The following is a 14,266-nucleotide window of genomic DNA, read 5'->3' on the forward strand; positions in this document are numbered from 1 at the left end:
CACTAGGCTAGTGGATGCTGGCAAAAGTGCTGAAGAGCTTCGAGCTTGATAAATATAACAAATTATAGTGAGGCTGCCGTAGCTCCTTGCTTAGAGAGAGCTAAGCTAAGGTCACCGACCTTACGTTTTTTACAAGGACGAATACGAGTTTAACGGATCGCATTTTGCTACCTCCAAGTACCAAAACCTTAACCAAGGTAAATGAACCCCTGTGTTTAGTATCAAAACTGTATTTAATTGATTTAGTTCTGGCAGAGCCGCCAATACTTAAAACCTTAGATTTTCCTTATTTATATTTTAATGCCTATTTAATATAGTAATACCAAACTAAGATGCATTACTACTGGCAATCCTGCCACGTAGTGGCTTCTTGTTACGGTGAAGCCACACCGCTGTGTGATTACGCCAACATGTGTAATCCACACCTATCAATGGTCACATCATCTGGCCTTTCATACTAAGGCACACCCCGTTACGCCCCCTCCCAGTTAAATTGTGAATTCCCACAATTTACATTCGACGGTCGCCTCATGCGAGGCTCGCGTGTCTGAGACACCGTTACGTTCTTAAGAACACCCTTAAACATTCTCCGCTCTATGAGACCTGTGTCTATAACACGCAAAACACCCAGTCTAGCTGGTTCCGAGGGTGCCGGCGGAAAAAGCCCTTCTATTTCTTCCGCACAGGGTGCATCTCTGGACGGTACGTCCGCGGCTTCACGGGGAGTCCGTCTCAAGCTCTTGGCAACCGAGCACAACACACCGCGCCCGCCCCGGGTGGCAGATTTCTTTGTCGAGGAGTTGGAGGAAGTCGATGACGAGTCGGATACTCCTTTCCCAGCATGGGTAGACAAGGAGAGGGTGAGGGTCGCGACAAGAGCCCAGCTCAAACCTTGCGAGAATGTGTCCGCTCCCCGACCTCTCGACAGTGGGACTATTACCAATCGCCTCGACGAAGCATTGGAGCAGCAATGGGAGGCTGCCTATAGGGCAGCTCTCAAGCGCTCGTATCCACATTCGGTCTTAGACCTTCGTGTGGATCCCGCTACTGAAACTAAAGACGTGATCACTCGATCGTTAGGCGTCTACGTAATCGGGCCCCCGACCAACACACAAGCTGAGCTTGATCAGCGTAAGGCTCTCCGGGCTCCCGTATGGTACCACAGGAAATCCCATCGGATCGGTACCGCGCTCGACCTCGAGCTCAAAAAGAAGGCGCTCCTGTACCCGCAATGCAGACTATTCCTGTGGTGCTCCCCCCTGGCAAAACCGCTGCAGATGATGATGAGCTCCTTGAACGATGGGTGCAGCGGCACCGGAAAATGTCCTCACTGTCTACCTTAAGCGAAGCCACAAGGAAGTGGTCATGCGCGTTAAGCGCCATTTTCGATTTGAGTATGCCAAACTCAAGGCGCAACACCGACTTCCAGTATATTGTCATATGGAATAATACATCACGCTCCCGCAAGCTTTGTGGTTTCTCACACGAGTTTGTCTACCACCATAGCAGCTCAGGGTCATACCCTGAGCTCCGCTCATTACCCTCCGGCTTCCCTGGCTATTGCCGAGAAGAGCGTCGACGCACGAGGACGCGAAGCGTCATGATTCTTCTAATCATATTTGTCCACGACGTCCGAGTAGTCTCGCCGAAGTAGCACCTCAAACTCCCACAAGCTCTCAGAGTTTGGGTATCCTCGCCATTTCACAAGATATTGGGTGAGACCCTGTCGACGACGTCGACCCACATGGCATTCCACGTGATAGTGGACGCCACTATTCTTATCAAGAGGAGTCGACAGCGGGCGAAGACGACTTGGTCGATCGCGACTCGCGATGCTCTTCGAGCGTTTGAGGACAAAGTCCATCGTCTTTGGCATTCTGCCGAGCTTCTTTCCGAGATCGCCTACCGCTGTGTGGAAAACCTCGCAAGCCTGAAGCACTATGTGCACCGACTGCCCCACCTTGCGGATTACCGCACTCTGTCGGAGCGGCTCCTAACCGTCGAGTAGACGGATGCGTCACTTCGTGCGACGTTGGAGCGCCTGGCGCCGTTAAGAACGAAAATTATTGAACGCCGTGCTCAGAACCTGTTGCCGATTTAACTTCTGGGTGGCCGAGCGCTTTTGGGCGCCGCCCCGGCGCCAACGCTTGCCCCAGATCCCGGTACGGCTTAAGCAAGCCCACATAAAACACTGGGTGGGTGCGTATCCTTCTCGGAAGGCTTGGCATATACGCAAGGCCGCGCTTGGCCACGACCATAAAAGGTTAATAAACCGTGGACGGAGCTTTGACTTAGACAGCAGAGACTGCATGTGTAGGAAGATTATAGCATTTAATACAACCAAGTCTCCGACCTCAAAGTTTTGTGCGCACCTATGTGCTCGTCCATTTGTACCACTTGGGTCACCAATAAGGGCAACTCACCGAACTGTACGTCCGAGACGACCAGTGAGTGGCCTCATAGATGATACGGCATCCCAAAATCTCATCGCGAGGAGCCACAATTCGCGGCGTATCCGTTGAATTGGTACTACAATACAGCAAACCGTTATTTAACGAATATCGGTGCAACCGTGCGCGCAGTCGCGACGACAACTTCTTGTTCGTGATTCCAAACTCCTTGCCCCCGAGAGCCCGTAGCAGCGCTACTCAAATTTCATCACCCACGTACGCGGCGCGGATCAAATCCGTCACTGACGACGTCACCATCGCGACATGAGCAAGCTCATTATCCGGTCTGTGTGATAAAGCATCGGCCAAAGCACTTTCCTGGCTTGTACTTCACCTCGACGTTATACTTTGCAAAGAATGAGAACCACCTGGTCATCTTCTGCGAGGGGTTAGGCGACTGAGTCGCAGTGCGTTGTGATGCATGATCTGTGCAGATCACATACGGCTTGGAGCCGAGCAGGTGGATCCTGAACTTGACAAGTGCATACTTCATCGCAAGTAAATCCTTGTCGTGGTCTGGGTAGCTCTTCTAATGCAAAAACCCAACTCACCCCTCGGCGTCTGCCTGCAGCAGTGCACAGCCGATGGCAAAGCAAAGCATCACAGACGACAATAAAAGGACGATTGGATTCTGGCAGCGCCAGCATTAGTGGCCGTCTTTGATTCCTTCAAATGCCTACCGATGTTCGGTGTCCCAAAACCATATCGTATCCATCTTAAGGAGATATGACAATGTTCGTGCCATTTCTGCGTAGTTCTCGCTGTACTTGTGCAAGTAGTTGGCGAAGTCAAGCCAATGCGAAGTCCTTTTGGTTCTTTGGAACTGGCCAGTCCAAAATGGCCTTGATCTTAGCGGGATCCTCTCGATGGCCACGATTCCCGATGGAGCACCTAGGAAGGGAATTTCTTTGGCGCCGAGGATGCAGTTATCGGCATTATTATACAACTTATTCGTGCTCGTGCCCGTGCGCATGCATTCGAGCACCGCTCATTAATGGACGATGTGTATCTCTTCATCTGTCCTCACGTGCTTCGCATGACTGTGGACGAAGATGTCGTCGAAGTATGTCTGTGCATTCGCCCGGTGGGGCCTGAACAATTGTGTCACACGAAGATTAAATATTGATGGCGCATTTGACAGCCCTTCGGGCATCACCAGCCAATTCCAGAGCATGCCGCTCGGAATACTCACCGCTGTCAGCGAAATAACACTTTCTCTCATGAGCGATTGGTGATACCCATCGACCAAATCAAGTGCACTGTACTTTGTACAGCCAGCCACAATGTTCTGGAGAGCATCCTTCCCAGGAATCGGCGTCTGTGCCGAAATGGCGGTAGCATTTAGCTTATTGTAAGCGTGAACGATACCACTTGCCGTTCGGCTTCCGGGCACAGGACATGGGTGTCGAATGAGAAGACTTGCTCTCGCGCAGCATTCCTGCGCCGTGCTTTGCACAAGAGAAGGCGTCAATGACGTCACGTTGCTCCTCGGCGGGGGATTTGGTGTGTTACGCAGTATTTTGTTACCGAAATTAATTTGATTCCCGGAACTATGTCGATCTCATGACGCACATCTCGGTACGGAGGTAGAACCGACGGCAGATCTTTGGGGACGACGTATTGAGATTTATTGACCAAAGGATAAAACGTACCCGACAGACTATTTAGAATCGAAGATCCACTTCGTGCGCTCGGCACCCTCTTGGTGTCCTTCAGGACAGCTTCAACCAACGAGCTGATCTCCACGTCCTGTCGTATATTGGTCACCTCGGCTAAGTCGCCTGCCTTCAAGGCACTGCCAAACTCTTCGAAGGACATCTCGCCCAGCTCAAGAAGAGCATCCACCACAAAAATAGTCTCAAGGGTGATGTCGCCGTCTTCCTCCTCCCCCGTCATAGCACTGACGAGGGTGTATAGCTGCGCTATCGTCTAAATTAGACACACCCTGGGCCAGGGTCGATGCCCTGCGTCTTGCAGATAATTTACGGCGTCGCCGTTGCCTCCCAACAGAGGCTTCGTATCTCGATGAGACCAGTGGGAACACGCACTTAGCGTTGTCCTGTGTGCTCCCATCGGAGCCTTGATGCCATTAACAACATCTGACGAAGAGCTATAGATCCGCTGTCTTCGTCCAGTGGATTACGTGCCACTCCACGCGCATCTGAAGAACCTTGCCCAAGACGTCTCAAACCTCGTTCGACCATGCGACTCTTGGCATACAGCAACTGCTTTGATACTTAAACTGTGCTCAGGGGGTTACGTGTCACTTCAGGTTCAGCCCGCAAGCCATGCTCGGGACTCTGGTCCGATACACCTTTGGTGTTTGACAACTCCGATACTCCAAGAACTAGCACGTTGACCGCCTCGGTTCAGTGCCCGCACCAATAGCACTTCTGCCTCCTAGCACATGACTCACCAATGTTCCACCAGGAGTCGTGTGCCTAGCGCCCAAGGTCTTTAGCCTCCAATCGATCCATGGCTCATGGTGTTCCAACCATGTCATACCTAGGATGAGGTCATACCTCGAACCCAAGTCGAAAGCTAAGCAGCGTTCCACGCTATCGAGGCAAAGAAACTTGACACTGAGGTCCACAGATACCTTCGGCACCGTAACACAAGTCCCCGTCGCTAAGAGAACAGTGACGGTTTCACTTAATCGCGCTTCCAGCGCCTCAGCATACAGCTGACTCATTTCTATCATGGAGCGTCGAGCATAATTGCCCGACGACCCGGAGTTAATAAGGATCTTCCATGGCTTCTCAAAGCCTATTATGGTCGCTTCCACGACCAGCAAGCCCCGTTTGCATACACGTTCCGTATTTCAAGAGCACGGATCTCTTCGGGGCTGGGCCCTGCTGACCTCTACCACTTTGGAGCTCAATAAAGCTCAACTATTTTCCAACAAAACTCAGTTGTTCTTCAGTAGGGCGCCCCGTGCCTTCTGTGTGTTGTCGTTTCCCGGTAGAAATTAGACTGGTGAGAGGCGGGACGTCAGTTTGATGAACCTTGACGCGCCTTGTGCAGGGGACAACCAGTCCAAAGGTCACGGGTGTCACGACAGACAAATCACTCTCGAGTGTTTGAACCTTGCCCGGCTGCACGTAGCTCCCCCCTTTTTTAGCATAGCTCCATCGGATCAGGCCCATTCGACGAGCTGTGACGTAGTCACTAAAATTTAAATTCGGCATTCAATGCCACATTCACCACTTCCTAAAAAGGAGACGGATGCACACGAAAGACTTTCATTCTGGCCACACCAGTGCTGAGACCCTCTATAAAGACGTTCACTGTGACCGCCTCGGGGGGGGGATCGGCTGCCATGCCGGCAATAAGAGTACGATACTGTTAAATAAAGCCCACCAATTCCTTCTTGCCCTGTCAGGCGGCAAGGAAACGCGATCGAACACAAGTTGCCTGGTTAGGAAGCGAGAACACTCGTAACAGCTGCAGCTTCAGTTCCGTTCAGGAGGGAAACGCCGCTTTGACCAAAGTAGTGCCCATTCCGCGCTCGACCACCGAGCTTGGAGATAGCTAGCGCCACGCGCTGTTGCTCGGTCTGGAACATGGCAGATGCCATGGCCATCTTGGCCTCTCCCACTCAGAGCAGAAGATTCTCTTTATCCTTGTCCTCGAAGGTATGAACACTCACCATGAGCGGCTTCAGTCGGGGGGAGTTATCCGTCGGCGACAGTGTCGTCATGTTCGCAGTCGACGCCAACATCTTCTCCTGTAGGTGCTCTAGCAGAGCAATTTTATAGCTTAAAAACGCCTCTAGGCGCGTTTAAAATGTTAAATGTATTTCTCGATTTTATTTATGGCAAACCTATCTGTATCTGATTCTATAGGTTTTCTTATCTATATTGTAAAATCTAATTAAATGTATAACTACTGGCAGTCCAGCCACGTACTGACTTTTTGTGTAAATGTAGCTACACTGTTTTGTGGTCACGCCAAATTGTGTGATCAACGCCCTTCATACCAGGGCAGGTGAAACCTCGTTATAATTTTGGTGTACATGTACTATCGTCCTTCGGACTGAGATCAAAGCTCATAAGTGCTGGTGCAAAGTATCATCAAAATGATCAGGACTGATATGATAAGCACTCGATACAAAAAAGGTTATGGGACCACGAAAGGAGAGATCCGTTAGATATGTTTGGCTGCTAGCATCACGCCATACATTGAAAAACGATTTTTGTAAGCATTTTTATCAATTTAAGCCTGAGTTATTTTTGTTTGCTATATGTTTCTCCAAGTATCAGAACAAGCTAGGTATAAATATCTAAATATACTTCTCATAAATTAATACGATTAAGTAAGTATACGTATCTTGACGCAGACTCGTCGAGTCAAAGCTTCTCTATGCGATGTGCACGCAAACTCTGTTGCAGACTTAGTACCGCAATCATCAGGTTTGATGTAGGCGATTGTGAGTCGCGAGAAGAAGTACTAGGACGTGATATTGATCAAAGTGGTACTTATCGCCACAGTGAAACAATCCGTCTAAATCAGGAACACCGAGTGGTGTGTGCATTGTGTGAACCATCGAAACTTACGGGTTTAACAAGATCATATTCATTGCCGCTCATGAATTAAGCGTCCTAAAGAAAGTATGCAAGGACTTACGATTGGTGGCATCCCCCATTTAGTACAGTTATTTCCGAATGTGGAGCCAAGCTCCTCAACCTTCGTGGAAAAGCCCATCGCTGATGAGATTCAGGAAGAATTTGAGTGCGTAGAGTGAAGCAGGATTTCCTAAAAAATTATGAATTCTTTTTGTCCAGTAATGGAATATCATGACGCGGTAAGAAGAGACCCTCCACGGGTGTTGCTTCCGGATTGATGTGTGCGCTATATACTTCTCCGATGTATCGAAATTCAGAATTATACACAGCACGGACCGGTTATAGAAGTGATTTTTATCTCTCTCCATAACACCGAATTTCAGCGTTAGGAAATTCAATGACGTTGTAACATAGAGATGATCTATTCTAAGTTAGCAGTACAGGCTTTTTTCATGTACAGCATGAAGCATTTTTTGTAGAAAACTTAATCTCTTCACACAGCGACGACTTTCAGCGTCAAGAAAGTTAATGAGACTTGACGAATTGTGTATGCATGTGCTTGGTAAGATGTACCCAGCATTTCGGCTCAAGTACCGATATTTACCACATCGTTCGTTGTGTCTTTTAAACTGCTCTCGATCTGGTCAATGACTATTTGAGATAGCGGGAACGGTAGTGATGCCCTTCTCATTTTAGTGGCTAAAGTGATCGTGATGTTCGAGAGATCGAGTTTTATGTCTCCGTGGATTTCTACTGAGCTTCCGATCCGGAGGCCAAAAGTGGCATCGAGCGTCAGAAATTATATTACGTTGGTAGAATACTTCCAGGGGCGCCTCAACCAGGCACCTGCGGAAGCACAACCATGATCCACTTTTGCTCAGCGTTCAGTTCTTTGGGGGTCTGTTTAAGAATAGTATTTTGTCGATAAGAAGGCTGCGTTGGTGATATGATTGTTGATGCTAGCATGTTGCTAATGGTCCCAAACCTAAATGTTGCTGACGCGAGAATGGGCACTCCAAGCTTCTGATGTTGAGGCACTCATAGCATGGGATGTGATGGAGCGGTGAAAAATTTGAGAGGTAGAATTGTCATGTGCGATCAAAATTTGTGTCCACTCGTCAACGGGTACATGGTTTAGCAAACTGAAATCTATAGTTGAGAATTCTCATTGCCAAGACCCTTTCGGAAAAGTTAAGGGAGCGCATTTCTTGCACACGTGCAAAATACTCCGAAATTCTTGTGCGAATACCCATATCTTACAAAGGAAGCCCTGGTTGTTCCATTGGATACATACCTCTCGTGTCGTGAGGTCTGGATAAGTGCGGGAGTAGAGTGCCAGCAAGCGATCCTGGGGCGAAGGAACGAAAGAATAAAACATCCTGTAGCTTTTTCGCAGCCCCATAGTACTCGCAGATATCATATAGTAAAAGTATTACGCTCTGCATGCATCCCTTCCTCAGCTAATAGATACAAAGGGTCGAGTTTCTTGGCAGGGTCAATCTCACAGAACTCGGTCGGAAATATGAAGACTAGTAGGATCCAGGTCAGTCTACTGAAAACGAATAGGGTTTTGTTGTACCTCATGATTAACGGGGTCCAGTTCCAATTTGAGGAGCATTTCTTTAATGAATTGGGCGCACAGCCATGGCTCCTGGTTTTTAACATATATCCCGGAGCTAATGCAATAACGTGGAACACACAACTGGCGAAATTGTAGGCGGTTGGTGGAATCATCGAGAATTCCGAACATAGATGTGCATCTTGCGATGAGGCACTGGTCAAAGTGGCAAGGCCTCATCTTCAGGATTGTGCCGTGTGAATCATGTCTGGCTCAAGAGCCAGATTCAGGATTAGAACGCACCACTAGTCATGAAATGACTTGGAGTCGAGTGCATTGGAGGCCACACAACGTCACCCCTATTTATGCGAGGCGGGTCATAAAATCGTCTCTGACGGGAAGCAGAAGCACTTTTGTGCAGTCACGAAACTCATAAGCTTCGACTCGGACCATGTTATTGTTCGAAGTAATCTGCAACTAAATCGCATAATGCTTTGACGTGAGCCAGAAAGAGGGAAGCCTCGGTGAGTCACTGTCCATAATTTAGACAAAACGTAGCAATCATATATCCCTTATTTCTGATAGAATGGAAATTAGTGACGGTATGGCGGTCTTTGGAATGTTCTCTGATACGATTAGTGATTTCAGCTTTGAGCTGGGGATTCCAGGGATCAGCTCTAGTCTATCGGACAAGAGCGACGATGTGTCGCGGTCTTCAGTGTCTGATCTCGTGGACGCTGACGTTTCCTTCATTAAGTACTGATGAAGCCCTGACGAGAAGGGCGACTATTTTCACGAGAAGCATGATACGACCCTGGTGATATTAAGGATGGCTCATCCGTGTACAATGCAACGCTACTGCTAAGAAATCCCAAGTATCGAGCCCGCCGTCCGAACCCGTGAATTTTAAAGGATTTGTGTGGAGAATTTTTTTTACTCGTAAACAGATTGATTGATCAGGGTCACTAGTTCCTCGGGTATGTTAATCTTCCGTTCTGACCTAAGATAGAAGTAATCGTTGGGCTTGATGGTTTGCCAACAAATGTCACAAGATGGTAAATCACCGATTTGGTGACTTATTTACCAAGACTCATCATTCGTCACAGGAGAGCTCGTTATCAAAAACATTTAAAGAGCACTGAGCGTATGAAGTCGAACCGAAACTAGGTACGAGCAGCACTATTGTGCACTTCACCTTACATTTTGCACAATTGTGCAAGAATCAACATGTACAGTTGTACTATATTCGGATTGCGCTTTCGTGCACTTGTGAATGTTCATATACATCGATAGTTTGGTACTGATGAAGATGATGAGACCACGTAAGCGAGAGGCTCATAATGCACGTGTACTGGCATCTGATGATATTAAGATACGACAAAGGGTATGTATTTGGTTCCAATCTTAATAGAGCTCGCTTTGAGTATATGTACATTGTGATAGGACAGCAAATAGAATAGATAGCTACTATAGAGAACTTCGTTTTTGATCTTAGTTGAATCGTATAAATCTAAACTATGTAGCACAGACTCTTTGAGTCAAAGTATGCATTGTGCACGGCAACCCTGCTACACTTGGTTGCGTTTGTAGTCAATCCACGGACGAACTGCGAGGAGAGAGCATACGTTGTTCGATCACCAATCCCCGGGACAGCTAGACACGCTAAAGCAACCTGATAGAATTACTGCATATGTCCCAAAAGGACATATGCAGTAATTACCGCTTGGAGAAGATAACCAGCAATGTGAATGCGCTAAAGTGACACCCTTTTGAGAGCCCAGACATGTACCCGTGAGGGAAAAGCTGGTCCTTATCGTGGGGCAGTTGATGTTGAGAGTATAGTTCATCGAGGTCTGCGTTCGATCCCATCTCTCCCTCTGGATGAGGTACTCCAGGAACACGTCTTTTGGCCACGCTCTAAGTCGAGCTACAGCGCTTCGCGCTTGCGGTCATTAGATTAGGAGGCCATGCGCAAGTTCGGGCACTAACTTGCAGTATCTATGCGGAAGAGGCGCTCTAAAATGTGACATGTTGAAGCGATAAATGTAGCGAATTATACATCACCTAGCCAGGCATATCTGGTGCGTTGAACTGCTTGTCTACTCGTCAGGGGAAGCCGTAAGTAGCGGTATACCCTCATGAACTAAGCTACAATGCGTCAGACCCTCTCGTGAGGGCGATTGTGGAGGAGAGCGGCTTGCAGTGAGTCTGTTTTCGTTTACTCCACCATTGTTGAAATGGTGGTGGATGCTGCGTTGATTCGGAGTATAACTTTCGTGCCACAAGGGTCGAGCTAGGTCCAGGAAGTGGTAGCTCTATGAATGCACCCGAGGAATTAAACTTCAGTCAGAATGAAGGAAAAGTTGGCGATCTCATTGCTGTTATGCTGCTCCATTGTACTCGCATATGTTTTGTATATGGTAGTACAAAACATCGGCGCCTTCCGTACCCTCTCGCTATCGGCTGATAGTGACGACGAGTTGAGCTTCAACGCAAAGATGATTAACGAGCCACTTCGCAAGAAATCATTGAGTCCTAGGGGGTAACAAAAGTGGAAATGAATTCTGTGACAATGCGACAAATGTTTAACTGCGTCAACTGTTGCCGCCGCGTCAAACGGTTGCGTCTGAAGTAGCACGTCTGGAAGCGCTAAAAACGCACATGACTTGATATCTCAGCTGCTGGCAATGTGTGCGTAAATGTTGCCGCCAAGATAATCGCGGCTTTCATTGGCTCACCTAAGGACTTGTTCCTGGACTGTTCATATACAGCGCATTGCAAGCCCAAAACTACGATGTCACTTGAAGCTTAAATTTTGTTCGTCAAAACCTTGATCGACGAATTTTTTTTGCTTTAACCTTCCAAGAAGCCAATCAAGCTGGTTTCTCGAAGTCATTCGACCTTTCAGCTCAAAGAAAAAGCCTCTTCTTTTCAAATAATAGGGACATTTTTTCCTGACTCCCTTCTTAGTTGAGCAAGTAATCTTGCCGACACGTCGACAATATTCAAGCCTTTCTTCCGTGAGCTTAATTTGTGACGCTAGTGGCCGTCTTGATGGTCGTATCAAAAGTAAATGGTCAAGACGACGTATGAAAAGATCAGTGTGCTCAGTGTCGCTATGACCAATGAGCAACCTTAACGTACGATCTACATCTAAATATGTTTCGATACCACCATGCTCAAATTTGTTGGTCGGCGTTTACCATCCAAGTAGCTCACAGCCAAAATGGTCTATCGATCTTCGACACGTTATCATGGCATGAATACAATACCCGTTTTCCTTCTGACACATCCTTCTTCCGTTTATAATCCATAAAAATAAATATTTCGCTCGGGGTTCTCGTCATGGCGCAGTCACCCCGAAAAATCAAACTATGTGCTTGCTGTGCCAACTGTTTAATATTCAAGATTCTTCTTCTTTTGTTATTGATCGTCGGTGTGAAATCGAGTTACAACGGCAAATAGACTTCCACATTTAAAAGCGCTTTCGTACCTCAAGACTAATGCATTATGAGTTTTTCCAACGATTCTAATCTCTGTACCTTTAATCTGAATGGTCATTCTCAAACTCAAATTACCAAAATGGGCTTTGTTTTCCAGGACCAAGCTTCGCTTCGCTCAAGGGTATCTGATATAATCAGCGCTCCATTGGCAAGATTGCGAAGAAAATCAAACTCAAAGTTGCGCAAACTTTTGTCAGTGAGCAATTTCATGCAGTGAATAAAGCTGAAAACAAATGCTGCTTTACATGTTACAACTGGTATAGCTATTCTTGACATCTGTTCCAAGCACGATCGATAGATGTGAGATGACTAAATCGTGTGTGATTTTGATACTCACCTCACTCGAAAAGCTCTAGCCACTTATGAGCCCTGAAGCAAGATATTTAGCTCAAAACCCAGCAATACCCTTCTGCTCCACCACCATTCAAATGGTTAGTATTCTATTAACTTTGAAAGTAATCTCTACTCGTTGTCGCTGTCAAAAGTGATCTTTGTGGCCTTTTTAGCAGCATCAATGTTCTTGGCAAAAGCGCCGTACAGCTTGTGCTCTTTCTTCTTGACGTGTGTACCGAACTTAGTAAGATCCTTTGGTACTTCCTGCTTACCCTCACGCAACAGATTAACAAGCTCGCCAGCGCGAGGCTTGTCGTTTGCGGTAAAGAACGTGTGTGCAGTACCCTTTTTGCCACCTCGACCTGTCCGACCAATTCGATGCACATAATCCTCAATCGTCAGCGGAAACGAGTAATTAATGACGTATTCAACACCAGGTATATCCAGACCGCGCGCAGCAACATCTGTCGCGATCAACAAAGGCACCTCGCCAGATTTAAACTGCTCAACAGCCTCGGAACGTTGTTGTTGGGTTCGATCTCCGTGTATAGCTACACAGTGCCATCCCCGCTGATGAAGCATACGCTCGACTCGATCGGCCTCCTTCTTGTACAGCACGAACAAAAGAATACGGTTTTTGCGACTCGAATGATACTTTTGTAGCAGAGCGTGAGCACGAGCATCACGTGCGCGGTCGTCAATGACCTCAACAATCTGAGTTACATTGTGACTGGCCGCAAGCTCATCTGAGCCAATTGTCACCTTCACAGGGTCGTTCAGAAACTCATGGGCAAGCTTCTGGATTGATTGCGGCCACGTTGCGCTGAACATGGCAATTTGACGCTCAGGATGCGTGCTGCCAATGATCGCACGAATGTCTTTTTCAAAACCCTCGTCCAGCATACGATCGGCTTCATCAAGTACCACATATGTAACTTTTGACAAGTTGCAGGAACGTTCCTCTAGCAGGTCCCTTAGACGACCTGGTGTGGCCACCACCACGTGTATACCGTCACGCAAAGCTTTTTTCTGGGCCTGCTTGGGTACACCACCGTATATACAGATACTTTTCAGTCCGCAATTTTTACCAGCCTCAGAGATCACGGCCGAACTCTGCATTGCCAGCTCACGCGTTGGAGCTACAACGAGCATACGTGGACCTGGATGCTTATGCGACACTTCGGGTTGAGCAGCAATATGGATGAGACCTGGAATGGCAAACGCCAATGTTTTGCCAGATCCAGTCTCAGCAATACCAATAATGTCGCGGCCCGACGCAAGAATAGGCCAACATTGGCTCTGAATAGGTGTGGGCTTGTCAAAATCCTTCGTTGTCTTCATAAACTTGGACTCAAAAGTAACGTCATCAAAACTCAAAACGGGGCGGTAAAGACAGTTATTTCCACTAAGTATCATTTGGTTGGCCTCATGAAATGCAGAGACTTCATTGTCAGTCATCTTAGCTGTGTTTTTGCCTTCTGTATAAAAGGATTTCTTAAAGCTGCCGTCCTTTGCTGCAGACTGCTGGTGCGGACCACTGGAAAAGTCTGTGCTACGCATTGTAACTTTATCATCACTTTCAATACTTTTGTCTTCACTTTTGTTGTGTTTCTTGGCTTTCTGATCTTTCTTTTGTTGCTTTTTGAGCTTCTTCTGGCTTTCTACGGTCGTGTCGATTTCCTCATGGGAGCGCTTTCGCTTCTTTTCCTTTTTAGACAAATCTGCCGCAGAATTTTTAGCCTTAGAAGCTTTGCGTGCGGCTTTCTTGGCCTTCTTCTCGGCTTTGCTTTGGGCCTTCGAGTTGCTGATGTCCGTCATGACAGTTCAAGTTTGACACAATTTCACAGCCAGTGAGGT

General features: G+C 47.4%; 2 protein-coding genes across 2 annotated transcripts; both read right to left on the reverse strand.

Moving 5' to 3' along the window:
- Positions 1–8,000: 8,000 nt before the first annotated feature.
- Positions 8,001–8,268, reverse strand: PHALS_14130 (uncharacterized protein; the record flags this gene model as incomplete). The annotated part of the gene is made up of 2 exons (XM_024729876.1): positions 8,001–8,164; positions 8,232–8,268. The coding sequence occupies 2 exons, from the start codon at positions 8,266–8,268 to the stop codon at positions 8,001–8,003; spliced, it is 201 nt and encodes a 66-aa protein (XP_024580210.1).
- A 4,270-nt stretch (positions 8,269–12,538) lies between these two features.
- On the reverse strand, positions 12,539–14,227 carry PHALS_14131 (dead box rna helicase; the record flags this gene model as incomplete). Its single annotated transcript, XM_024729877.1, has 1 exon — positions 12,539–14,227. One exon carries the CDS (start codon positions 14,225–14,227, stop codon positions 12,539–12,541), a length of 1,689 nt encoding a protein of 562 aa, XP_024580211.1.
- Positions 14,228–14,266: the final 39 nt, after the last annotated feature.

This window comes from Plasmopara halstedii (genome assembly GCF_900000015.1).
Source record: "Plasmopara halstedii genome assembly, contig: Scaffold_816, whole genome shotgun sequence".
NCBI lineage: Eukaryota > Oomycota > Peronosporomycetes > Peronosporales > Peronosporaceae > Plasmopara > Plasmopara halstedii.